Source organism: Tachysurus vachellii, chromosome 5 (assembly GCF_030014155.1).
Source record: "Tachysurus vachellii isolate PV-2020 chromosome 5, HZAU_Pvac_v1, whole genome shotgun sequence".
Classification (NCBI taxonomy): domain Eukaryota; kingdom Metazoa; phylum Chordata; class Actinopteri; order Siluriformes; family Bagridae; genus Tachysurus; species Tachysurus vachellii.
In genome coordinates, this window is record NC_083464.1 from 26077871 (window position 1) to 26105724 (window position 27854).

A 27854-nucleotide genomic window follows, 5' to 3' on the forward strand; every position below is an offset into this window, starting at 1 on the left:
GGCTACTATGTATGCTGTGTGCACATGTTCAGCAAAACTGGACTCAGTGAGTCGATTTTAGCGTTAGCTAAGAAGTCCAGCTTACTCTACCAAATTTCTGTCCAATCTGGGACATCATTTCTGATTGCACATGCTACTCTCTCGACCGTTCAAACTGTCTCAACTGCTTCACTATTGCGCCATTTATATGACTTGCTGTTATTCAATATCCATAGGTGGGCACACCTTAATGCAAGGCGGAGAGTGCTATCTTAGTCTGTGTTACCCTGGTGACTGCTACATGATTATTGTGATGTTGTGCAAATGGACCAGCACCAGCTAGTTAGTAAGAATTTGCTTCACGAGCTTGCATGTTCAGTTTGTGAGGGAGGCATCTGTCATAGCTGTCTGTCTTCAATAGGAAACCAATCCCAGACAGACCATTAGTAGCCTGCTCAATTTTGAATGGTAGTCTAGCATCCTTCATGAATGTAGCTTTATGCCATTGAACTCTGTAGCCTGCTATGAGTAGACTTGTCCCAGCTGGCCTGCATCCTGGTTGGGAAACATGTGCCAGAAATTCTGATATGACACTGTTATCTTATTGTATTATTAAGTATTAGCTTATGCCTCTGGCCAACAGTGGTGACGACACCTCCTGCATGCATCTGCAGAACATCTGTGGTGCCAGACTGAGGCTAAAATGTAAGATTTTCAAGTGGCATATCTGTCCTTGGGAGGAAAACATGATAAACTATCTGTCCTCTGAAGCCACGAGAACATGTGGATTCGCTGACGTGAACCAACCAATGCAAAACGTGAACATCTTATAGCCAAAACATATACTGTAGAAGCCAAGAACTCAAAACTACAATCAGATGGAAACTACCATCCTTTTGGTTGAAAGTGTAGTATTCGTTCCAGTGCAAGCAACAAACTAGCTAATGAATTTTCTGTATGTTCCGTGCATAAGGTGTAAGACCTCACCAGAGTGTCATCAGTGTGCCTGCACTAGGTTCTTGAAGAGTGAATTTCTGAAAGAGGTGCTTTATTCAGTGAAGCCTAACATGATGCAATGCAATTGTCAATGGCAAGCATTCACCATACGGTATAGGCAGAGCTGATTTGTAAGGTTCATGTTAGAAGACCTCACAGGTGGCGAGCACGATGCAGAATTCCTAAACCTCATTAGCTGAACATATTTGCAGGCTCGTAGGTTGCAGATGGCATGCAATGTGAAAAACTTCAGCATCAAGGGGGAAGACACAGTGAAGGTCTGAGAGGTGAGCACCATTCTGTACAACAGAACAGTTCATATCTAACTCACAGACAGTTAGATAACAAGCGATTCCAATTCTGGTAGGCTCGTAGTCATAGCGCTCCAAATGTTAAGTAAAAAGAAAATATTCTCATCACACCTGCCATCACCTCTTATCACAAGGGATGAAAGGAAATGATATACATCTAAATCTATCACTTGTTTAGGAGGACAGGCTACCTTACACTCACAGCTCCAAGGAACACATGTAGTGTGACAAGTATATAAGGCAAGAACAATTCACAAACACTTGTTTCTGTTTTGTTTTTCTTTGTGAACGAGATGCTGATTCTGCACTCTGAAGGGTCATGTAGTAGAGAGATAGAGACATATTGGCTGTGTAACCATAGCCTGTGAGAACACAGCATATGAAATACTAACTTATGTATTTGTTTTGATACATTTATTAAAGTTATGTCGACATACATAGTGGTTAGCACGTTCGCCTCACACCTCCAGGGTCGGGGTTCGGTTCCCACCTCCACCTTGTGTGTGTGGTTTGCATGTTCTCCACGTGCCTCGGGGGTTTCCTCCGGGTACTCCGGTTTCCTCCCCCGGTCCAAAGACATGCATGGTAGGTTGATTGGCATCTCTGGAAAATTGTCCCTAGTGTGTGAGTGCATGAGAGTGTGTGTGTGCCCTACGATGGGTTGGCACTCCATCCAGGGTGTATCCTGCTTTGATGCCCAATGACGCCTGAGATAGGCACAGGCTCCCCGTGCCCCGAGGTAGTTCGGATAAGCGGTAGAAGATGAATGAATGAATATCGACATACACACTCTCTACGTTCATGCAGGCATATTCTGTTCTGCACCCGTTGGGTTCATATAAGAATACTAAAAGATCTGTGGAATACAATAACAAGTGTGATCAGATTTCATTTCCAATGAAATCAGGAGTAGGATTTGATATATGACTTTATCTGGCAGAAGGTGAGCAGAAAAGGTTAGATGAAAGCAATAAAACGAGCGGCTGAAAGAAGAGAGAGGACGAGGCTGAAGCTCTTAGTGCCAGACTATTGGCAGGACATACAGACTTGTAATCACCTTCTACTGCAGCCAGCTTTCTGACAAAAGCTCAGAATCGATTAGCGAAAGTATAAATCCTGTTTCAGAACGTTTACTTTGTTTTTATAGACAATCAGGTGAGACGGGTCTTCCTTAACATTACATATTAATCACTGTTTTAGTTGCTCTGCATAAATACAACACTTTACACCGTCATTTTAAACACCCTGCATGTTTAAAATTTAAAGCCTGAGATTACATATTCATACTCAGAGACTTCCTGTCCTGTTCCCTAATAAAGAGGCTGCATTCAGAGTCAGAAAATGAAGTCTAAAGGTTCAGCCAGCACTTTCCACAGGAAAGAGATGAGGTGATTTCCTAGGGCTGGTATTCAGATTAAGAAAATAAGTTTATAAGCCTGAAAAAAAAATCAGAGATATATGTAATGTGGTCAGAAGGAAATAGTGTTTTATTTGTACTCTTGGTTTATTTTAAAACATTACTTTAACTGTGGGGGCACGGTGGCTTAGTGGTTAGCACGTTCGCCTGACACCTCCAGGGTTGGGGGTTCGATTCCCGCCTCCGCCTTGTGTGTGTGGAGTTTGCATGTTCTCCCCGTGTCTCGGGGGTTTCCTCCGGGTACACCGGTTTCCTCCCCCAGTCCAAAGACATGCATTGTGGGTTGATTGGCATCTCTGGAAAATTGTCCGTAGTGTGTGATTGTGTGAGTGAATGAGAGTGTGTGTGTGTGCCCTGTGATGTGTTGGTACTCCGTCCAGGGTGTATCCTGCCTTGATGCCCGATGACGCCTGAGATAGGCACAGGCTCCCCGTGACCCGAGGTAGTTCGGATAAGCGGTAGAAAATGAATGAATGAATACTTTAACTGTTTCCCAGCACTTGATCAGCACATCCTATACCTTTTTTTAATGTTTTTTTTTTTATATGTTCCCCAATAGTTTTACTGTGGTTTTGAGGTGATGAATACATAATGTATGCACAGAACATTAGTTATTTTATCATGCTTTAATTGGCTACTTTGTTTTTTTTGTCGAATTAACCTCAAATGGTATTCAGTACTTTTCTGGAGTGTATCTAGAGAAAGTATCTGTTGACACTGGTGTTAACTGGAAAAACACAGCTCTTTGCTCGATATAATTCAACACGAATATTACACAAGAAACACACAGTGAATACAAGTCTCTAATTTCTGCAAACTTAAGCCACAGTAGCCACTTAAACCTGTAGTTAAGTCTGAGGTCTGAGGTTTACTGATGTGTGAAATTTCTGTATTAAATCTGCACACTGAATATTGCTATGTGTCTTGGTGCAGTATGTCAAAGGAAAGTCGTCTTAATATGGGGCCCATTAAAATCAAGCAAGCAGAATGTCAGGTATGTGATAATGAATAAATGTATGATCCTGACTTTTCTTTAACAGAAATAGGATTTTTATAGACAATCAATATTCCGGATGCTAATGAGCCTAACATAAATAGATAAGTGGAATAGCCAAGTTATAATATACAGTCTACAGTGCCTTGCAAAAGTATTCATACCCACTGAACTTATCCACATTTTGACATGTTACAACCACAAAGAAAAATGTATTTTATTGAGATTTTATGAAATAGGCCAAAAGAAAGTGGCACATAATTGTGAAGTGGAATGAAAATTATAAATGGTGTCCAAATTTTTTTTTTTTAAAAACAAATATCTGAAAAGTGTGGTGTGCATTTGTATTCAGCCCCCTTTACTCTGATACCCCTAACTAAAATCCAGTGAAAACAACTGCCTTCAGAAGTCACCTAATTAGTAAATAGAGTGCATCTGTGTGTAATTTAATCTCAGTATAAATACAGCTGTTCTGTGAAGCCCTCAGAAGTGTGTTAGAGAACATTAATGAACAAACAGCATCATGAAGACCAAAGAACACACCAGACAGGTCAGGGATAAAGTTGTGGAGAGTTAGGTTATAAATTAATATCCCAAGCCTTGAACATCTCACGGAGCACTGTACAATCCATCATCCGGAAATGGAAAGAATATGGCACAACTGCAAGCCTACCAAGACATTGCCGTCCACCTAAACTGACAGGCCGTGCAAGGAGAGCATTAATCAGAGAAGCAGCCAAGAGGCCAGTGGTAACTCTGGAGGAGCTGCAGAGATCCGCAGCTCAGGTGGGAGAATCTGTCCACAGGACAACTATTAGTCGTGCACGCCACAAATCTGGTCTTTATGGAAGAGTGGCAAGAAGAAAGCCATTGTTGAAAGAAAGCCATAAGAAATCCTGTTTGCGACAAGCCATGTGGGGGACACAGCAAGCATGTGGAAGAAGGTGCTCTGCTCAGATGAGACCAAAAATTAACTTTTTGGCCAAAATTCAAAACGTTATGTGTGGCGGAAACCTAACACTGCACATCACCCTGAACACACCATGCCCACCGTGAAACATGGTGGTGGCAGCATCATGTTGTGGGGATGCTTTTTTTCAGCAGGGACAGGGAAGCTGGTCAGAGTTGATGGAAGCCAAATACAGGTCCATCTTAGATGAAACCCTGTTAGAGTCTGCAAAAGACTTGAGACTGGGGCGGAGGTTTACCTTCCAGCAAGACAATGACCCTAAACATACAGTCAGAGCTACAATGGAGTGTTTTAGATCAAAGCATATCCATGTGTTAGAATGGCCCAGTCAAAGTCCAGACCTAAATCCAATTGAGAATCTGTAGCAAGACTTGAAAATCACTGTTCACAGATTCTCTCAATCCAATCTGACTGAGCTTGAGCTATTTTGCAAAGAAGAATGGGCAAAAACCTCACTCTCTAGATGTGCAATGCTGGTACTGTAGGACAAACCCCAAATGACTTGCAGCTGTATTTGCAGCAAAAGGTGGTTCTACAAAGTATTGACTCAGTGGGGCAGAATACAAATGCACGCCACACTTCAGATATTTATTTGTGAAAAATATTTGGACACGATTTATCATTTTCCTTCCACTTCAAAATTATGTCTCACTTTGTGTTGGTCTATCACATAAAATCCTAATAAAATACATTTTTGTTTGTGGTTGTAACGTGTCAAAAGGTCAGTGGGGATGAATACTTTTGCAAGGCACTGTATACAACTATTTGATATACAATGCATATTTGATAAGTCTACATACCTCTGTTAAAATGGCAGGTTGGCAATATTTTCCTGCTCCTTTCTGCAAAAGCTTTCTAGATCCAAAAAATTGTAAAGGACATTGCCTGTTCAGAGCCCGCTATAGGACACCCCAAAGATATTCAGTTCGATTCAGGTCTGGGGATTTTCTTTAAGCCTTACTTTGTTGTTTTTACTGTATGCTTTGGGTGATTTTCATGCTGAAATGTGAACATCCTTTTCATCTTCAGCTTACTAGCTGCCGCCAGCATGTTGCACTGGAGGTATGGTGCTCTTTTAGTTGCACCAAATATACACTTTATATCTGTATCTGTTTCAGTCTCACCTCCCTGCCCCATGGCCCAGACATGAAGAGTATAACAGTCAGATACCATGCATGTATTCTAAACTCTTTGTGGATCTTCAGCAGGAAGATGAAACCAAGAAGGTGTGTATAAAATCGTACAGAAATAGCTGACATTTATTTCAATACATTGGGGTAGAAAAAGTTCTGAAATTGGTTTAATTTTTTGACTACCATCTTAACAGGGGTGTGTAGACTTTTTAGATCTCTTTGTAATATGACCGAAATACAGCATAGTTAAACAACATTTATAAACTGCTTGACTACCTTTTTTAAATTAGTTAAATTAAACCAGGATTAATAATCTAATCGAAGGTGTTTATAATAAATTTTATATAAAAAAACAGTAGTAATAATAATTCTTTCTCAGTTAAGACATTCATTCATTCATTTTCTACCGCTTATCCGAACTACCTCGGGTCATGGGGAGCCTGTGCCTATCTCAGGCGTCATCGGGCATCAAGGCAGGATACACCCTGGACGGAGTGCCAACCCATCACAGGGCACACACACTCTCATTCACTCACGCAATCACACACTACGGACAGTTTTCCAGAGATGCCAATCAACCTACCGTGCATGTCTTTGGACCGGGGGAGGAAACTGGAGCACCCGGAGGAAACCCCCGAGGCACGGGGAGAACATGCAAACTCCACACACAAGGCGGAGGCAGGAATCAAACCCCCAACCCTGGAGGTGTGAGGCGAACGTGCTAACCACTAAGCCACCGTGCCTCCCCAGTTAAGACATTTCTACAATAATTGAAAAATCGAGGATTTAAAAATGACTCAGCACATTTAAGATGATGCTTTGATCTGTGGCATATACATGACAATACTGTGAAAATTATTTTCGTTCCATGTGGAAATGAAGTTGGGGTCAGAAAATCGGATCAGTTACGACACAGTGGCAGTTTTTTCAGTGCTGTGGCTTGAACCCCAACTTTTTGAGCAGTAACCCTGAACCACCACATTTCTTAAAATCAGATCCACAATTTTGTCTCAGTTAAAGTTGTACGGTTAGAATTAAGTTAGTTATACATTTTGCATAGAGGTTTGTATAAATTCCAAGCATATTGCTCTTGCACATTAAACATTCATACATGTAAGTTATGGTTGAAATTTGAATGGGTTGGGGTTGTTCCTGCTTTGTGATTCATTTGGCTTGTATTTTGAGTAGATGACTGTAGCATTCAGATGTGGGAGTGGTGTGTAGGATGCACTTATTGCATTCAAAGCATGCTTATTACATTTCACAAACTCAAAGGGTTAAAAACCTTCAACAGTAAAACAATAGCAACTGAAAAACAAGCATAAAAAATGTCAAAGTGGTATAAATACAGTTTTGAGGAATGACACAAATATTAATTTTCACAAAGTCTGCTGCTTCAGTGTTTATAGATATTTTCGTCAGATGTTACTATGGTATACTGAAGTATAAATTATATGCATTTGATAAGTGTCAAATGCTTTTATTGACAATTACATTAAGTTTATGCAGAAAGTCAATATTTGCAGTGTTGACCCTTTTTTTTCAAGACCTCTGCAATTCGCCCTGGCATGCTGTCAATCAACGTCTGAGCCACATCCTGACTGATGACAGCCCATTCTTACATAATCAATATTTAGAGTTTGTCAGAAATTGTGGGTTTATGTTTGTCCACCTGCCTCTTAAGGATTGACCAAAAGTCAATCTTAATAGAATTATGGTTTGGGGAGTTTCCTGGTCATGGACGCAAAATTTCAATGTTTTGATCCCTGAGCCACTTGTTTGCTGCCCTTCTTGACATCAGGCCATCTTCCAAAAGTCTTCCATTTACACCTGCCTGCTGCCATTCCTGAGCAAGCTCTGCACTGGTGGTGTACCGATCCCAGAGCTTTAGGAGACGGTCCTGACGCTTGTTGGACTTCCTTGGGTGTCCTGAAGCCTTCTTCACAACAATCGAACCGTTCTCCTTGAAGTTCTTGATAATCCGATACCTGGTTGATTTATGTGCAATTTTACTAGCAGCAATATCCCTGCCTGTGAATCCCTTTTTGTACAAAGCGATGATGACTGCAGGTGTTTCCTTGCAGGTAACCATAATTAACAGAGGAAGAACAACGATTTCAGGCACAACCCTCCTTTTCAAGCTTCCAGTCTGTTATTCTAACTTAATCAGCATGACATGAGTGATCTCTAGCCTTGTCCTCGTCAACACTCTCGCCTGTGATTAATGAGAGAATCACTGGTCAGTTTTGTGGCACGGCTGAAATGCAGTGGAAATGTTTTTTTGGGGGGATTAAGTTCATTAATTTCACAGAGGGACTTTGTAATTAACTGCAATTGATCTGATCATTCTTCATAACGTTCCGGAATAAATGCAAATTGCCATCATAAAAACTGAGGCAGCAGAATTTGGGAAAATTAATATTTGTGTCATTCTCACTTTTGGACACGGATGTAATATAAAGATTTTTTTTTTTTTTAAGGGGACAGAAATTTGGGTGAGAATACACACCTGGAAACAACATATAAAAACTCTGGATTGGCGGTGCAGTGAAATGAAAATGCTACACCTACAGGTTTTCTCAATAGACATGTATATTCATTAGAGATCAGTGTAGCTTGCCAACAAATGCAGGCCCAGACCTATTGATATCTTGGCCAAGTGTGTGTAGTTCAAACGATTGCATTAAGACAACTTGGCCATCCCTAAAATTTCCTTAAAATACAGCAGTGATCTATGTCTTTATTAAATGTAGAAATGTATGTATTACTCATAACTCTTGGTGAAATATATTATGTATTTTAGTGATTCAAATTAGCAAATGTCTGACTACTGTATCATGCTGTTTGTTAATTTATTGTAATAAAAGTCTTCATGGACAGTGTATCTTGCATAAAAGTCTCTTTTTTTTTCAAGTACACTGTTTTATAGGAGAAATAAATATTGTTATTGAACTGCAAGGCTAATGAATTTGTTTGTGGTACATAACAAATGCATTTCGGGTTAAGATCAAAAGATTTTAGCTTTTATTTTCTTATAACTTTTTGTATTTTTAGGCGAGCAAAAGTAGAGTTGTTTTTTCCCCATCAGTTTCCTCTTCGGGAGGTCAAATGCAACTCACTTGTGGTTATGGTCTGGGGATTGGCATGACCAATATTAAACCCTCCACTTTTTGCTCTCGAGGCAAGATCTACAGTATCCACTCACCTCTCTTCCCAAACAGCAGTAGATGTTGCTACTGATTTGCCTCCTCATATGAATACCCGATTTTAGGGTAAAAATGTCTTCAGAACATTCAGATTTATCCCCTTTATTTTCTACCCATTGCAGGTACATGGGAAGATGCTTTAAGCAAGTGGGGCTACCGACAAAAAGTTTGACATCCTTTTTTTTTGTTTTGTCTGAATACTACAGAGACATATAATAATAATAATATCTTAATACTCTCACTGTGCTACACTAGACATTCAGACAGACACAACAACTGTATGTTTAGTTATACACAATTATAAAATGCTCACCCACATCTTTAAGCAAACGTCTCAACCTTTTTAACAGTCCTCTGTACATACTGTACAGTGTACTGACAGAAATGTGGCTACTTCTTAGACAGAACTGAATGTTTTTGCTTTTACTTTGCTATTAAAGTCATCTGCATTTGCATTTTGATCTGTCAGACTGTTTTGGGAGTTGAATTTTATTTAGTCACATCAGCGTCACAGACAGCACCAATAAGAATGATTTCTCTCTGGACAACCACCTTATCCTTATCTTCATTAAATCTCTGACCTAGTTAGAATTGACGTCTACGTTGTGTCTCTTCTGTGCCACATACCCCAGGTTCTGTAGATTTGCATAGGCAAGACATTTTGCTCATTCTTGAAACAAGGGTCATCTCAAGATGTGGGTTGTAGGTTACATCAGTGTTATCTTAATGAATTATTCTCCAATAGTACCTGGATGCATTCCAAAGCATTCCAAGTTTCGATCAACGTATTACTCTGCATCTTCTTATCTTCTTAATGCATTTTTAATATCGTTGAATTAGCTATAAAGAAAAAACAAATACAAACAAAAAAAACAGAATATTTACTGGACACTGTGGGGACATGGGCTATCACTTTACACTCTCCACAAGCTCTTACTTTAGCAAAAGACAGAGAAATTCCTTGACCAAGGGCTCATCCATCACTTCACGCCTGGAGCCGTCTTTTCTGATCTAGCACATACTGTATACCCATTTTGTTTGTACTTTGGTACTAACATTTCAAAACCTGTATAATTTAATCTGTTTGTTGGGTTTGTCTATGTATCATCATTGCTCTGATTTTCTTGCTCTTTAGTTTTTTTCTTTTTTTTGGCACTGTCAGTTGAGTCGGTACTATGACCTTTTTAGCATGGATTTTGTCATACGCTTTTGTTCTTTTTGCATTGTTTAGAAGATGCAGTCACCTCAGATAATAGAGCAGATAGAGAGTTGTGTTACAGGATTTGACTATTTTATTTTTACAGATGAGCAGCACAGTGGTTTTTGCATCATATACAGTGAGGGGGAAAAAATGAATGAAAATGGCCAACACAAAAAACCTGTGTAAACATGTGAAAAACTCCTTCCCTTAGACAGGGCATTGAAAATGGGTCATGGATGGGTATTCCAGCATGACAATGACCCAAAACACATAGCCAAGGCAACAAAGGAGTGTCTCAAGAAGAAGCACAGTGGCCAGTCTCCAGACCTTAATCCTATAGAAAATCTGTGAAGAGAGCTAAAGGTTCAAGTTGCCAAACATCAGCCACGAAACCTTAATGATTTGGAGAGGATTTGCAAAGAAGAGTCTGCAAGACCGGTGCCCAACTATAAGAAATGTCTGACTTCTGTGATTATCAACAAGGGTTTTGCCACCAAGTACAAAGTCATGTTTTGCGAAGGGATCAAATACTTTTTTCACTCATTAAAATGCGAAACAATTTAACTTTTTTGAAATGCGTTTTTCTGGATTTTTTTGTTGTTATTGTGTCTCTCACTGTTAAAATAAACCTATCATTAAAATTATAGACCTTTTTTTTTTTTTTTTGTCAGTTGGCAAACGTACTAAATCAGCAGGGTATCAAATAATTTTTCCCTCACTGTAGATTGAGCGAACATCAATTCAGACTTACTTAGACACCAGTACACAGTGATTCACTGCATGGGTGTGATTTATACACAAGTATACACTTGCTTTATTGTTTATTTTGATGTAGATACATCTGATTTGTGGTCAAAAGAGGCAAGAAATATCATTATTTTTGGGTAGACATATGATTTTTGTCCACATGGATGATTTTATAGATGCCACCAAAGGTACCAAACACATCTAGAGGTAAATATCAGGAAATGAAATTCTATCTATTCAGCTGACAGGTATCTTTAAATAAAAACCTGATAGCCTGACTGGACATGTAATAGGACAGGCTAGCAGTTTGTGCACCTCTTCATCTATCCAGAGCTACTGGAATCTTTTAGTGAAAGATATTGCTGCTGTCCCTTAAACTCAATTTCCTCACAGGTTACTATTACAAATAGTTTTTGTTCTAGTCGCAGCTATGTCCCTTATGTTTACTTTAATGTCTTATTGTCAACTTTATTTGTTGTTTTTTTAGGATAGTATTTAGGCTCTTCTTCCCTCTCTGCACTAACCCCTGCTGTTTGCTATACACCCCTCCCTACATCCATCTCGTTCCTGTTGCACTTTGTCTGTTTACATACATCTTGCACCAAAAAGACTTCAAGAGAGGGTTTACTCAATATGTAAAGCGTGTAGGTTTCAAATACAGCGACTAGATTCATTTAACAAATAAAGCATCTAAAAAACCCTTACAGTTCTGGAACAAAATTCTATGGAGAGATTAAGGAAGGAAATTGCTCAACTTATGGCATGGGCATGAATGTACCTGGTATACCTTGTATTTATTGACAATGTAACTGCTGAGAAAAGCAGAAGGCTGAATTCTGAAATGAATGGAGCTATATTATTTTCTATGATTCAGCCAAATTCTTCGAACCCCATTGGCCTAAATTTCACAGTACAGATGGACCAAATGGTCCAAATGATCCAAAGCATACTTCAAAAGCAACCCAAAACCTTTTAAAGCAAAGAAATAGCGTTCTTCAATGTCCATGTCACCTGATAAGAATCCAATTGTAGTTTACTTGGTGACAGCAGAACTGATGGTGAAATGACACAAGAATATAAAGGAATTAAAAGCAGCTTTAATAAAGGCCTGGCAAACACCACCAGGGAAGAAATCCAGCATCTGATGATGTCTATGGGTTCCAGATTTCAGGCAGTCATTGACTTTAAAGGATTGGCAACCAAGCATTTTAAAAATGACCATTTGGTTAAATGTTAGTTTGCCCAATGACTATTTAGCATGGAGGTGTACATACAGTATAAACATGCTTTAGCAGTGCGTTTCTACACTGTTCAGCTGATTTGACAGTTGTATGCATCACCATTCGAATTTCAGAATGATTCACGTATGTGATGAATCCATTTTAACGTGTGTTTTAACATGTTTGTGAAAGACGTGTGTTCAGTCACTGATTTATGCACCTGAAGTGTTATTTGAGATCTTTTGCAGCGAATAATCATGGAGCTGGATGTACAAGCATTGTGTTTGCATATGAATAGATATTGATATGACTTCTCTATAATTCTCTAGAATTCTTTCAATGCTGCCTCTTTGTTATTTATTTTTCATGTTATTTACTATTTGAACATCTTACATATAAATAGTAAAATATTTATTGACTTGCATATTTTATTTTGAATTTAATATTGTCTTGAAAGTTGAGCAATTGTAGTTTAGAGGTTTTTAGTAGTTTTGTAGTTTGTCTCTGTGTGTTGTGAAGTCCGGCAATTGGAAGCAGGTTTATGTAGACAGTATGTGGGACCAGGACCTTGTAGCTGGTACCTGGGTGACCTGTGGCTAGAAATGTATCTGCCCATATGAGAAACCTGGTCTGAACATTCTAATCAACAGGGTTAGGGTTAGAACATAAGCAATGGCTTTAGGGACCACAGCCTCCACAAACCAAGATGGGAAGAATGAAGCCTGCCAAAAAGGGTGACATGGAATGTCAGATCTACCCCATTGTAGCGTCCCAAGATTTACTTCTCCATGGACCAATCAGCCAGAGAAAGGGGGTAAATACTTTACAATTGTATGAGCACCGAGGGTGGTTCCTGCTGCCCTTGGTTTTGCTGAATACTTCCTATAGGTATTCCTGAAGACCATAACACTGATATTTATCCATTAAAGTCAATGCTACTGGAAAGGTCGGAATGTTTAGATTGTTCGTGATCTCTAGGTTGATGAAATTCATGGCTAATATACTGTATAGTCAATCAACACTACCAGAAAAGAGACTACAGTATACAGGTTGTGTATATGAAGCGCCTTCAGTAGCTGCCATGCAGAGCTTTGTGTAATAATGGAAGGGTGGGTATAAAAGTCTCTTTTTAAAGTGTGTGTTGCAAGTGTGAGATTTGTAACAGGTATGTGTGTGATTAGAAGACAGGATAGTGGCAGTGAATTCTGTGCAGTGTAGTTCAGGGTAGCCATGTTTGGGGGCTGTGGTGTGTTCTGGGAAATGCAGTTTGTGGAGTGCATGGATGTGGCAAATGTTTTCTAATTATGTTATATTTTAAGTTGTTCCTTTTATTTTGGCTGCTCCCTGTTTGGGGTCACCACGGTGGATCATCTGATCCGTATATTATGTGGCACAGGTTTTACCCCGGATGCCCTTCCGGTGGCATCCCTCCCATTTTATCCGTTCTTAGGATCGGCACTGAGAGTTGACCCCTTAGTAGTTTATTATATTTTAAGTTTTTTTTAACTATTTTTTTTGGAATGAAAACAATGTAATTACAGAATTGTGCATCCAATCAGCTTTATTATGTTACATATTATTTATAATTTGCATAGACATGAAAGCTCTCACCCACTATATCTTTCTATCTAGGCATAATGTTTAATTTTTTTTTTCTTTTTTTTATTTTAATGCATTTAATAAAGATATGTAAAAATGCTAAATATAGTTTATTTGCATGTGTCTGTGTGAAACATATTGTTAATGTGAGACAATGCAATATGATGCATTAGAGTGAAAATGTGAAAAACAAAAGTGGGCGAATGCTTTTATGAGTGCTATAAAAGTGATATCAAGCTAGAAGAGTTTGAGAACATAGTGTGCTATGGGTTTGTGTGGAGTAATGGCTTTTGTACAGAGCATTAAATTAGACCCACAGGTGGCCATTCTAATATTATCTGGAGTTCAACTAGAAAGCTTTGGGGCTTGGACAGGAAGTGATAGATCACCTTGGTTTCTGTCGGAGTGAGAGGTGTTAGATGGCCCTCTGTGTGTGTGTGTGTGTGTGTGTGTGTGTGTGTGTGTGTGTGTTTGAGAAAGAAAGTGAGGGTGAGAGAGATTTATTTGGATTCCTGCTGATATGTGGTGCAGACATAGCTGTTGCGTTTATCATGATGAGCCTGAAGCAATCATAGAGGCTATTAGATTAACCACAGGATGCTGTGTTTGTGTGTGTGCTTGAGTATGTGTATATATATATATATTTTAAAATATATGTGGTTAACTGTGTCTGTGTGATGTGTTTTTGCAGAGCTCCATGTATTCCCTGGCATTGAAATGTCTTATCAGCCTGTCTACCATCATCCTCCTTGGGCTTATCATCGCTTACCATGCTCGAGAGGTGCAGGTAAGAATATACACACTCTCACCTATACCAACATAATGCATATTTATTCATGCACTTTTATATATTAGGGTTCAATAGTTAAAATTCTTTATTGTAATGTATTTTTTCACACAAAAAAAAAAATGTTTTATAAATGAACTTAAATTTTATTAAATAAAACAAGACAGGCGTTGTCTGGCCATATAGCAGTCCACTGGTTGCCTGCACCACTACTACAAATAGCTGAATACAACATTTGCTGTCCTTAAATTGATAACAAATCTTTTTTGGTTCTGATACTCTTGTAATTTTGATAATTTTGTATTAACTTATCTAATGTTATATGACAGACAACCTCAAGTTTAGATGTTTAAATTAAATGAAATTTTCTTTTTTTTTTTTTTTTTGCATATGGTGAAATGCTTATGTATAGATTATACTACTGAAATATATTACCAAAAACTCCAAGCATAGTCTTGGAGGTTCAGAAAACCCAGCAAACCCAGTGTAACAACCCAGATGCTCTAGAGAAATCTTATTATAGTTTGCTCGTTCACTTTCATTTGTAAATTGTAAAGCTTGTGTAGTGTACATTAGATAAATGTTGTGATGCTTTGACCGGTGTTTTAGAACAAATTTTGAGCATGTCATAAATGCCCAGATCCTCATGACCACCATACACCTCACTCTCCACAACAATCAGCAGTCCTGTGATATGTACCCCGTTGAGTACTGACCAGTACTCACCATGTCACCTCTAGACTATGGAGGACCATAGGACTGTAGAGACCAAGAGCAGTAGGTCCACCTCATTTTGAGGACAACCAGCCCAGAAGGGTTTTGCTGAACAAATCTGTCAGTGTGGACCCATTACATGCCACGATTTAACCTTTTTCTGTCCGCCAACACGTGCTATGGTGCCTGTTGTTTCATTGGCAAATGGAAGGGATTCAGGTTGTCTGTGTTGTCATTGCCATAACTCGTGCAGTGATGTTCAACCAACGTCTTTGGGTTCTTAGGGGTCACACCTTAGCCACCAACAGCAGGAGTCAAAGAAACTCTGAGTGAAGACCTCCTTCTTCCACAGTCAGCTCCGGGAAACTCTTACAAATGTCTTTTAGTCGCTGGTCAGCAGAGTCAGATCTAAAGTCCAAAGACCCTCAAAGATCTTTATGCATACTCAGACATATGATCCTAGACAGAACAAGGGAGATCATTTGTGGTGTCACAGGAAACATGTAAGGTGTAATGAGGGTTCTAAAGAGGGCTTCTTAATCCATAGTGTGGGCATATGCAGGTCCATGAGATGGACTAGTGACTGGATTGTGGGCAAGAGATCTCTGTTTCATATTTAGTTATCTTATTCTCAGAGCAGCTCCAGTGTTTTGGCACTAGTGAAACAATCTCAGCAGCAGACAATCAGCAGGCAGTGAGATAAAATTTAAAACACATGAACTTCTTCTCAGTTTGCTTGCCACTTCTCTAACCCATCTCAGGTTTTGCTCAGCTCAGAGAAGGTATTAAAAAAAGAGAAGGAAAAGGGGAAAAAATAGCATTAGAAATAAAATAGAGGTGTTTTGCAGGAGAGTAAATGTAGTGTGCTTTTTTAAATAAATATATTTGAAAATTTGAGCTTTCCTGTTTCTCTGTTCTTGTTAGTACTGTATCTGCTGTATATAACTGTGATGTTAATTAATTTAATAGGCTGACAAACCAATTACAGAGTGCATTCCAGAACCAAATTCGCACAGATGGAAGATTAACATGATTATAATGATGACAACTTTTTATGACTGTGCAAAATAAAATATTCTCCATATTTTACAACAGGTATGAAGTTTTAAATTGTATTCATCATAATCATGTTCATTTTATCTCTGTGCAAATTTGTGTAGGCAAAAACGTAGACATTCGTGCACACCGAAATAATGAAAGAAACAAAGAAAGAACATTGAGAATACATTAGTTTGCATAATCATAAAAAAGTTGTATTCATGATCGTATTCATTTTCCATCTGTGCAAAGTTGTTTCAACCCTGAAAGCACCCTATAATAGGTTTGTAAGCCTATTACGTTTAATTATCACAACAGTTGTATACAGCAGATACTAATTATAATAAAGAAACTTCAATTTTTCAAAAATATTTATTATAAAGTATACGAGACTTTCAGCTCCAGTAAGCACAGAACATTTGCACACCACAGCACACCTCTTAGGTCAAACACTCTGTTTCTATTTTAGGTGTTTATTCATTTTCTGGGGATTTTACATGGATATTATCCTATTAGTAAAACAAATTAGTTTTTCTTCAGTTGCCACAGTTATGTAAAAAATTCACACCACATTAAAGTTACTTAAGAGAAACATGGCAACTTTAAACATGGCAATGTTAAAGTGTATGTATGTAAATTCAATAACATGCTACAAAAGTCATGCCACTGTATAATTCAAGTGTAATTACAAATACATTTTCTGTGTATCTCTTAATTAATTTGCCAGCTCTGATTACAGCCTTTTCTGGCTTAATGTTCCATATTGGCATGATCATTTATCTTGAATTTTGGGCTTAGAGTTGGAGCATTGTGTGAGGTATTCTTCAGAAAATTCCTATTTGTCATCAGAACAGACACACGTTGATGTGTATGTTGTACACGAATGAATGTTTTTCAGGAGACTGTGGGACTTGACCATCTTTAACAAGCACTTACAAAGCATTGCCCTAACTATAGCATAATGCCAGTATTGGTGCATGAGGTGCACTTCACAGGCTATGGTTATACTGACAGGTTACTGCCTTCTTCTGATGCTGAGTTATCATAGAAGGCTGTGGAGCTCACTACAGTCACTGCTGCTGAGCCCTCTAAAAAAGGGGTAAGTGTCTTTGCTGCGTTGCTACAGCAGGAATTGTAATAGGCAAATGGCTCGGCTGCTCTGACCCCGAGAAGTAAAAGACTGAGCTGGTCCTCTTTGAAATTTGAGGCAGCGTGCAGCTTAAGGTCCCTGCTGTCATTGCAAATGTGGCTTTGAAAAAACCACAACAGTGTTTACACTTTCACCATTTACCACCAGACACAATGGTACATCCCACTGAGTTAGACACAGGCAACATGCTATTAGAGCAATAATCCATAAAGAGAGTACATGTGCTAGACCTGTTGGCTATGGTTTTTGAAAGGTATTTACTGATTCTCCACAAAGGTGGTGGGATCTGATCCAATCTGTCTGCATCCTTCGAGATCTGGATATGATGCAAGTGATTAAAAAACACTACTGATATGCGGTGAAGAAGATGCATCTTTCTACATTCTAATTGCTGTGGAATACAAGTGCTTTCTCCACCTTCACAGCATTGGAGCAGCTTACTAGTCCAGAGTATTTACAAAGGGTTATTATTTACAAAAAAGGCCAATCATGTGGCTTCAGCTAATGTTCACATCAAACATCAGCATGAGTAAAAAGTGTGATTTCTGTCATCAGGACACAAAATGGATTTGTTAGAGTATTTCAGAAACTGCTAAACTCCCGGATTTTTACCCGGAACTTTGTGAATAACACAAAAGTCCTTAGAAAACAGATAGGATGTAATAACTAAATAACCACACGTTACAACCAAGGTGAGCAGAAAAGCATCTCAAAATGCACAACACAATAAACCTTGAGGTGGATGAGTTACTGTACAACAGCAAGATCCCACATCACGTTCCACTCCTGACAGCTAAGAAAATGAATCTGAATCAATTATGGCCAGAGACTCACTGAAAGTGTACAGTTGATGAATGAAAGGAAGAAAAAAAAACAGGTGATCTGTTTGCTAATCGGTCAAGTTTAGTTGAGTGGAACCCAACGTGCAACGTCCACTGCAAGATTCAATGATTTGTGCATAATGAGATGTTTTTCTACTCAACATGATTATAAAGTGTAATTATATGAGTTATTATATCCTTTGTGGTAGCTTAACCCTTAGATCTCTGTCCATTTTCCTCTGACCTCATTTATCAACAAGGTATTTCTACCCATAAAACGTTCGTTCACTGATCACCAACAACCATGCCATGGTTAAAGTCACAGAAATCACACATTTTCCCCCATTCTGATGTGTGGTGTGACCATTTGACACGATAACCACAATGTGCAGATGGATAGTGAGTGTGTCTTCTGACCTTAGTATTACATGGTCATATTTTCATTTCATGCATAATACATGTAGAACCTTTGTTACTGTATATACTACCCTCCAGAATAGCTGCCTTCAGACAGATTTCTGCCTTAAAGGCAAGTACATAGGTTTGTCTGGGATGTTTAGACTACTATGTTAAACACAAGTATAAAAAAAAGAAAAATAAAGAAATCTGGTAACCTCAGATGATTTAAATGCATTTATTTATCTAAATGAGATGACCAGAGCTTAATTTATGTACCTGTGTAAATGAACTCTGAATATGAGGGACGTTCAACATGTAAATATTGACATATATGTTCAACTAAAGCAATAAAAATGATTGGTTACAAAATTGGCTGCTTATAATCTCAGGGGTTTCCTCCGGGTACTCCGGTTTCCTCCCCCGGTCCAAAGATATGCATGGTAGGTTGATTGGCATCTCTGGAAAATTGTCCGTAGTGTGTGATTGCGTGAGTGAATGAGAGTGTGTGTGTGCCCTGTGATGGGTTGGCACTCCGTCCAAGGTGTATCCTGCCTTGATGCCCGATGACGCCTGAGATAGGCACAGGCTCCCCGTGACCCGAGGTAGTTCGGATAAGCGGTAGAAAATGAGTGAGTGAGTGAGAGGGGTCCATACACACAGGTGGATTCCTTAGAGCATATACAGTGGCAGAAGCACTTATAGACGTCATTCGTAATCAGCGTTTCTGTTTTGTCACGAATTAAAGAAGGAAATAATAAGCCACAACAATACGATTGTGTATCACTGTTAAAGGTGGGGATGTTTGAAAGCCAATGTTGACATTTGAAATCACCAAAACAAACACGCCCCTAACCCAAATGGGTATCACCCCTGTTTAGATAGCTCCACCCCCACACATACATATGTAACCCAGGCAACTATTATGGCGGAACCTGCTGGGGCAGCTGGCCGAGGGGATATTTTTATCAATAAATGAACTCAGTGAATAATACTATGGCAATACAAATGTGTTTTTGTAGTACTGTGTGTTGTACCGTGAAAGGTTTAGCTCCGTTTCACGCGGAAGACGTTCAGTTCTCTCCAGCGCTGGAAAGCTGATCCTATATTAACACGGGTCCTGCTGCTTCTTGCCTTATCATAAGCCTTATTTCGCTTTTTGCTTTTATCCGCCATGTCAATGTTTCAAATGCTTTCTGCTAATGTCACACATGTGCACTGAACACTCTCTCCGCCGCATATTGACAAGACACGCCCCTTTATGATAATGTCACACATGCGCACTGAACACTCTCTCCGCCGCATATTGACAAGACACGCCCCTTTATGCTAATGTCACACATGCGCACTGATCACTCTCTCCGCCACATATTGACAAGACACGCCCCTTTATGCTAATGTCACACATGCGCACTGATCACTCTCTCCGCCGCATATTGACAAGACACGCCCCTTTATGTTAATGTCAGACATGCGCACTGAACAACGCAGTTTTCTGAAGCATTTTTCAAACATCGTGCACCCCACCTTTAAGTTTTGCCTTTACTCTGTAGTGATCCATGTAGTCTCTAAAACTGGTCAGCAAAAACTGGTATGTTTAACTCAACTCTGTTTGCAGTCCTGTCCAGTAAAATATCATAGTCCACTATGTACACTATTCATAGTCCACTATGTACATAGTACACTACTGTGTAGTATAATGTAAATTAAATAGAAACCTATCCACAGTCAGAAGCAAACAATAAGTGATCTATACTATGGAGCTTTCGAACGTAGTTAGACAGAAGAAACTTGGATAGATACAGTAATTGGATAGATTGGAACAGTTAGAACAAAAATTAGAAATGAGTCAAGAAAATAATTGAAAATTTCTTGTATTATTAATTTAAAAACATCACACTTAGTGGATTCCAGTCAGTATCATGTGTCTGTCATTAAAAGACAACACTTACCCCTGAGCTAGATGTCTATATAGTGAGATGCAGTGCAAAACACAGCATGATGTGGCCACAATCTGTTCTTCTAGTGCCTCTTGAAAATAATAATTAATTTACTAACTAATCATGCAGACTGTGCCTTGGAATCACCTAACAGATGTACTCTACGTGAGGCACAATTCCTGTTTAAAAGCCGCTGTGAAACAATAGAAGCTGACAACCAGCTGTCAGAAAATGCAGGACGGCAAATTCAATAACAAAGAAATAGATTTAAGTTTTTTTTTTTGTTTTGTTTTGTTTTTTTACAAGGACGAATGTATCAGAACATGTCGTAGTGTGGAAGGCATTACAGCCGATTAATATCCTCGCATAGACTTAGCCCAATGAAAAGACTGCTGTGTACAGAATAAACTGTTCTGTATAAATAATTAATAATAGAGATGTATTTGTCTTGACAGGGGCTCTTATAATATTTAGAATATTGGTTGTGTAACAGTTGTGTGTCGAAACTGACACAGATGTTTGTGGTGTATTATGTACATATCGTTTGTTGAGTTTGTGATATACAGTATGCATATATTGTCATAAATATCGCAAGATCGCGAAGATAAAAATCACTGACAGAATAATCTTCATGCAGCACTATTCAGCACTTTTTTCATATCTTGGAATATTTTAAGTATAACATTGAATAGAATTATTAGTGTATTCAAAAGCAGCACTGACTCTTCAGATCCAAGCAACTTCACACTGCCTCTGATTTAAACCTGATTGCTGCTAATTTTCCAAACTTGAGCAGAATTTGTCATCAGCTGCATTTCCACCCTTTTTTTGTGCTGACATCCCTCTTTTTGTACCATCTTTCCTCATACGCACATGCATGAGGGAACAAAATGCACTTTTTTTTTACACTATGCTTAAATGGTTTAGACTTAATCAACAGGTTTTTTTTTTTTTTTTTTTTTTTTTTTTTTGGGGGGGGGGGGTTACAGGAAAGTGTTTTTTTGTTTGTTTGTTTGTTTGTTTGTTTGTTTTGAGTGTGTATGCTTGTGTATCCAAATGTTACTGTCTGAATGAATAAACTATGAATGGTATAGAATATGATTGAATGTTATCAACAACTTGAAAATTAAAGCAAACGATTCAGATACAAGGGGGGCACAGTGGCTTAGGGGTTCGATTCCCACCTCCGCCTTGTGTGTGTGGAGTTTGCATGTTCTCCCCGTGCCTCGGGGGTTTCCTCCGGGTACTCCGATTTCCTCCCCCGGTCCAAAGACATGCATGGTAGGTTGATTGGCATCTCTGGAAAATTGTCCATAGTGTATGAGTGAATGAGAGTGTGTGTGTGTGCCCTGCGATGGGTTGGCACTCCGTCCAGTGTGTATCCTGCCTTGATGCCCGATGACGCCTGAGATAGGCACAGGCTCCCCGTGACCCGAGGTAGTTCGGATAAAGCGGTAGAAAATGAATGAATGAATGAATGAATGAATGAATGAATGAATGCATATTCAGATACATAAAAAAAGCAGTGATGTTACAATATGTACTCACATAGAGATATATACAGCCATAGAGATATACCTACTGTGTGTGTGATAGACAATGGGGGAGAGAGGACAGGAATATGTAAAAGCCATTATGAAAAATATGGAATCCTGCAATCATGTAATCAGTGGTACTTAGCGAGCACACAAAAGTGGGCAACATGGGTAGCCTAGAAATAAGAGAATGCTGCAAACAAAGAATCACTAAAAACTGGAGATTGGATATGGAGCATCAAATTCTAATATGTACCATAAAACAAAATACAGCTAGCAAAACACGTGAAAAACCTTTGGTCTGTCGTTCATATTAGTGCAGCACTGCAAGAGACGTCTTCTGGTAACACGTGACAAGATCTGTTGTCATATCGTGACAATTATCTAGTATTTCCTGTTATAAGATTATAGTAAACCAAATATATGTAGAAACATTTAAAATTGTTTGAAATGTCTACAGTATATTTTTGCTCATTCTAAGTATTATTTTTTTGTTTAGAAGGAAACAAAATTATCTTTCAGGCTTGAAAATTTAAAGCTTGGAATTGGCACGAATCGTATATATATATTAGGAAATGACAGCATTGACAATGAAGCTATTTTTTTCTTGCTAAAATGTCATTTTCTACAGTGATGCCCCACAGCCCTGGGGATTGCCTTTAGGTGTGAATGCATGTGTGAATGTGTGTAAATGATGCACTGCAGTAGACTGGTGTCCTATCCAGAGTGTATTCCTGCCTGGATTCCCGGGATCGGCTACAGATCGACCACAAGCTATAACAGGCATTAAATGGTTACTGAAGGTGAATGAACAGTGAAAGGACAAAGTGAACTACTTTGATGTTTCTAGGAAATGATGACTTCAGTGACGTTGCATGGGTCGGCTATTACTAGGATAGTGTTACAGGATATCAAAACTACTGACCAAATGCTGGTCTTGCTCTAACCTCAACCTCTCTCTGTTCCTGTGCTCATCCTGCTGTATGTTCTTTGTTGAACTTGATGATCAGATTACAAAAATGTACGCGCTAAGCATAATCCAAGGCTATTTGTACAATGTGTCATATTAGAGAGGGCTGTTAAAGGTGTCCGTATGAGTATGATGGAGTATATAAGTGTGCGTAGTTGGAAGCCGGAGTTCCTCCTGTGTGTGTCTCTGTGGTGATGAGTCTCTCTTCCTGGCTTTGACTCAGACTCTGCCAGCACATGCCTGGAGAGAGGATGCGTGTGTGTGTGTGTGTTGTTTTGCGTGCATGTATGTATTTGTCTGAAAAATCCAGTTGAATTTAATGAATATTTTTGAAATCTTCGAACATTTGTCACCAGATGGTATGAGGGACAGAACACAGAGGATGATGGTGGATATGGAAAAAAGAGATATGTAATTAGTTATTGATTATATATCTGTTCTGGAGGACTTTAAAGATCAAAATGTTAATGAGATCTATGGTGCTTTTGGAAGGCACTGGGCACTGAGATGAGGGTCACAAACTCATAACCTAAACTCTTTAAGCATTTCTTTTCTTGTCCTCTGGCAAACCATCTAGTTCAGGAGTCTCTGAAGTCTGACCGCAGGGCCAATCACAGCTCTTGGACAGATGATATAGACTTAGAGCATTTTTCTGTTTGACTTTACCTGCATATTCATTTAGCCTTGTATGTCAAGAGACATTTGTTGCAGCAATTAAGGAATTTAATTTCATGAGATGTTATGAAACAAATCACAGGAAGTGCAGACAATATTCTGAGGATGAAAGGGCAAGCAGGAAGGAAGCTTTTTTTTTATTTATTTATTTTTTTTTTAACCAGAGCAACCACTAAGCCTGAAAAACCTTGTGGTCAGTCATTTATCCTGAAAAGAGGCACAGCTTTGTGAATATCTTCTTGCATGGCACGACTACAAAGGCAGGTGATACCCTTCTGCAGATATTCCATAAAATAAAATTCACTATGTTTACAGTTTATATGTATATTTTTGGTGATTTGCCCCCTTCAGGTGTTTTGATGTGATCTAGTCTGGCTCCCGCTGGAAAAGTTTGAACACCACTGGTCTAGAGTGACATTTAAAAAGATTCATGACTGCACCACTCCAGCTAAAGACTAATAAACACTTGGTGCGTCATCATTGAAGCAAGAAGCCAACTTTTTAATTATCTCTGAGTGCACGGTTAGGACTGAAAGAGCATTTTTGGAAGCAACTCATACAGAAAACCTTTTTTTTTTTACAATGAAATCCAGGAAGTTGTTTTAGAAAGCAGAGTACCATATTATATCACCTCAGAAATTACGCAGTCTTGATTTAACTTTTGGTCCTATATCTTCTCAAGAGGACTTTTAGAAGATTAGTGTATCCACCAGAATTGGAGCTTTGTGTTAAAGCATATTTCGTACGTTAGCTACTTTTGAAGGCAAGCGTTTAACTGCTGACTTCTGTAATTCTTTTACCAATTATATTGGTATTGCTTTCCTTTTTAAAGTCCCATGTAAGAACATTCCCACTTTAAGAAGTAAACATGAAAAAATAGTGGATTAGGACAAGGTTATTGATTGGAGTGAATAAAGTGCTGATGAATACTTTAGATTAGGATTGATTTCAAGTGTAGCTTGCAGGATATCATCGAGCCGAGTCAAATGTCACTAAGAGGCAGTGGTAGATTTTTTTTTACTTTTGGTAAATTTTGTTTTATGGTCAATTTTTTTACTTGAGGAATTTTGGTTGTGAATAAAGACTGTCAGTTGTATGTTTGGAAATGTTGCATTTTAGGATAGTTTCCTATTCCATTATATTTTATGTTTTAATAGCTATTTAAGAAAAAGATGCCAAAGAACGGGGGGCACGGTGGCTTAGTGAACCCCTCCAGGGTTGGGGGTTCGATTCCCGCCTCCACCTTGTGTGTGTGGAGTTTGCATGTTCTCCCCGTGCCTCGGGGGTTTCCTCCGGGTACTCCGGTTTCCTCCCCCGGTCCAAAGACATGCATGGTAGGTTGATTGGCATCTCTGGGAAATTGTCCGTAGTGTGTGATTGCGTGAGTGAATGAGAGTGTGTGTGCCCTGCGATGGTTTGGCACTCCGTCCAGGGTGTATCCTGCCTTGATGCCCGATGACGCCTGAGGCACAGGCTCCCCGTGACCCGAGAATATTTCGGATAAGCGGTAGAAAATGAATGAATGAATGAAGGAATGAATGAATCAACTGTATATCTATCTATCTATCTATCTATCTATCTATCTATCTATCTATCTATCTATCTATCTATCTATCTATCTATCTGTCTATCTATCTATTTATCTATCTATCTATATGTGACATTTTGTTAATATTAAAATTAATGTGGTGAATATTGAATGCTTTTATATTTTAGTAATTCATGCCTTATATTAAACCAATTAGTACAGTTTTATCCACAGAATCATGAATGCGGAATATAATTGACATGTTTAAAGAGTAACAGTGAAGAAACATCACTTTCAATGACATTAAGAGTCAGTTTACTGAGGCTGCAGCTCATCATGCCAATTGTGCCTACTAAAAGTCAAGAGATGGTGAAGATGGATCCCACACAAAACTGACCACCATCCAGCGTTTTTAAGGGGTACTCCGGTTTCCTCCCGCAGTCCAAAGACACGTGTGGTAGCCTGATTGGCATCTTTATATTGCTTCTTCTTTTCTACCTTTCCCGGAGATTGTACCAACTTCAGTTGTGTTCCGTGTCATGGAGATTTTGGACCTGCATTGAAATGAGGCCAACCCTGTGAGGATACTGAGGCATCTAAAGATGTACCAGCTCCAGATGGATTCTGCTTCATGAAGTATTCAGACATTCTAAGAGGAGATGACAGCAACCTCCTCATCAATACACAATTCCCAGACTGTATATTTATAATCACACCCTCCAGTGTCACCCAAATGAGAATGGATTCCCTTTTGAGTCTGGTACCTCTGAAGGTTTCTTCCCCTTCCACCTCAGAATGGATGTCCCCCACCTTGTACCCTGAGTCCCATGGGATAGACTACAAGTTCCCCCAAACCTTGTGTTAAATAAACAGTACAGAAAAACAAAGGATCCAGAATAAGTTGTTCCATGTAATCGGGTGCAGATTTGAACTGGACCACACACCTTTAGACGCTACTGTACATGAGGTCATGCAAAGGTTCCATATATTAAAAACAATTCTGGAAATCTTAGCATAGTTTCTAAAATATGCATTTTTAAGTTCTGAATTATTACTGTTAGAATTCTCCATCCAATTTAAATGGAAACAGATATTTAAAAAAACTGACTTGGTAATAAGTGACACAGACAAGACGTAAGATATCGTCGCTGTCGGGCGGAATCCTCGTATCTCCAAAACCGTTATTTTTCACTAAATGAAAAAAACTGCGTACCTTATCTGCAGTGCACAGGGTTTAGTCCGCGTTGCAGTGGATTGTCTTGCGCTCAATTCCTGTCCTCAGACGAGCACTTAGAACTAGCGGGGGTCAAGATTTTTTTTTCTTTGAGCCCAGTGTTTTGAAGACATTTACCTCAGAAGACGTGTTGATTCGTTGCGACTCTTCTTGAGGAGAAATATGCCGTGAAGCTCTCCGGCGGAGTGAGGAAGAGGTGGACAGTTGAAGTGTCCAATGGAGTTATGAGATTTGCGCTCAAGCTATTTTCAAGACTTTAGATTGGTTAATAACTTGTAAAAATAACAGACCAACGTCTGGACTGACCAATAGCATCGATATGTGAAAAAATATGAAATTGACAAAATTTGGACATACGAGGTTTCCGCCCGACAGCGACGATATACTGTATTAAAAACAATTCTGGAAATATTAGCATAGTTTCTAAAATATGCATTTTTAAGTTCTGAATTATTACTGTGAGAATTCTCCATCCAATTTAAATGGACACAGATATTAAAAAAACTGACTTGGTAATAAGTGACACAGACAAGACGTAAGATATGTAAGAATGCATATGGACACAGAGGCAAACAGTAGTGTTTGTTACTTCAGAGCATATAGGGATGGTGTAAGATTGCACAGGTTGTCCAAGGGATGAGAATTACCATATCATGGTTTTGCATTTTGAGATTTCAGTCTAAAAAATTCCACCTGTCATGTGTAGGAGCTATGGGCTTCAATCTTCATGGGCCACTTACAACAATAAACGTTCATGATTCCCAACATCATCTTATTTTCAGCCAGAACCTGCAAAGAAAACAAGCTCTCTGCCCAAAACGTTGCAGAGTGCCTTATCTGAATGGGATTAGTTTCACTGGGTGGTATCCCTAATTACTTTTCTCCTCTGTGATAAAACTCTCATGCCCTGATGGCAATTAACACAATAGGAAAGAGTCTCACACATTCACCAAAGGACATTTCATTGCCACTTCACCAGAGGGCACACTTCTTCAAATTCATCAGTAGGTCTGAAGGAACAAACTATACATCTGTTTGTCATGCTCATTTCCTGTCTGTTAGAGATATAATCCACATGGAATCTCACACACTGCAAAATTAGCTGTGCTGCCTCGTCTTGTCTTCCAGATATGACCTTGCATTGTTACTTTGTTCTCCCTTTTGGATTTCCCTTTGGATTTGGCTATTTCTCTATGCTCTGTGGTGCTAAGCTTTTGTGAACGCTCTCTCAATCCCTATTGGCATTATCTGTCCTGAGACGTTTCTGTGTTTTACCCTGGCCTGTTATTTGAC

At 39.0% G+C, this 27854-nt stretch overlaps 1 protein-coding gene across 1 annotated transcript in view; it reads left to right on the forward strand.

The window, feature by feature from the left end:
- Positions 1–27854, forward strand: part of kcnn3 (potassium intermediate/small conductance calcium-activated channel, subfamily N, member 3) — a 76090-nt gene that overhangs the window by 8250 nt on the left and 39986 nt on the right. The window contains exon 3 of the mRNA XM_060870808.1: positions 14465–14560. Within this exon, the coding sequence (XP_060726791.1) occupies positions 14465–14560 (96 nt within the window). The remainder of the gene's footprint in view (positions 1–14464; positions 14561–27854) is intronic.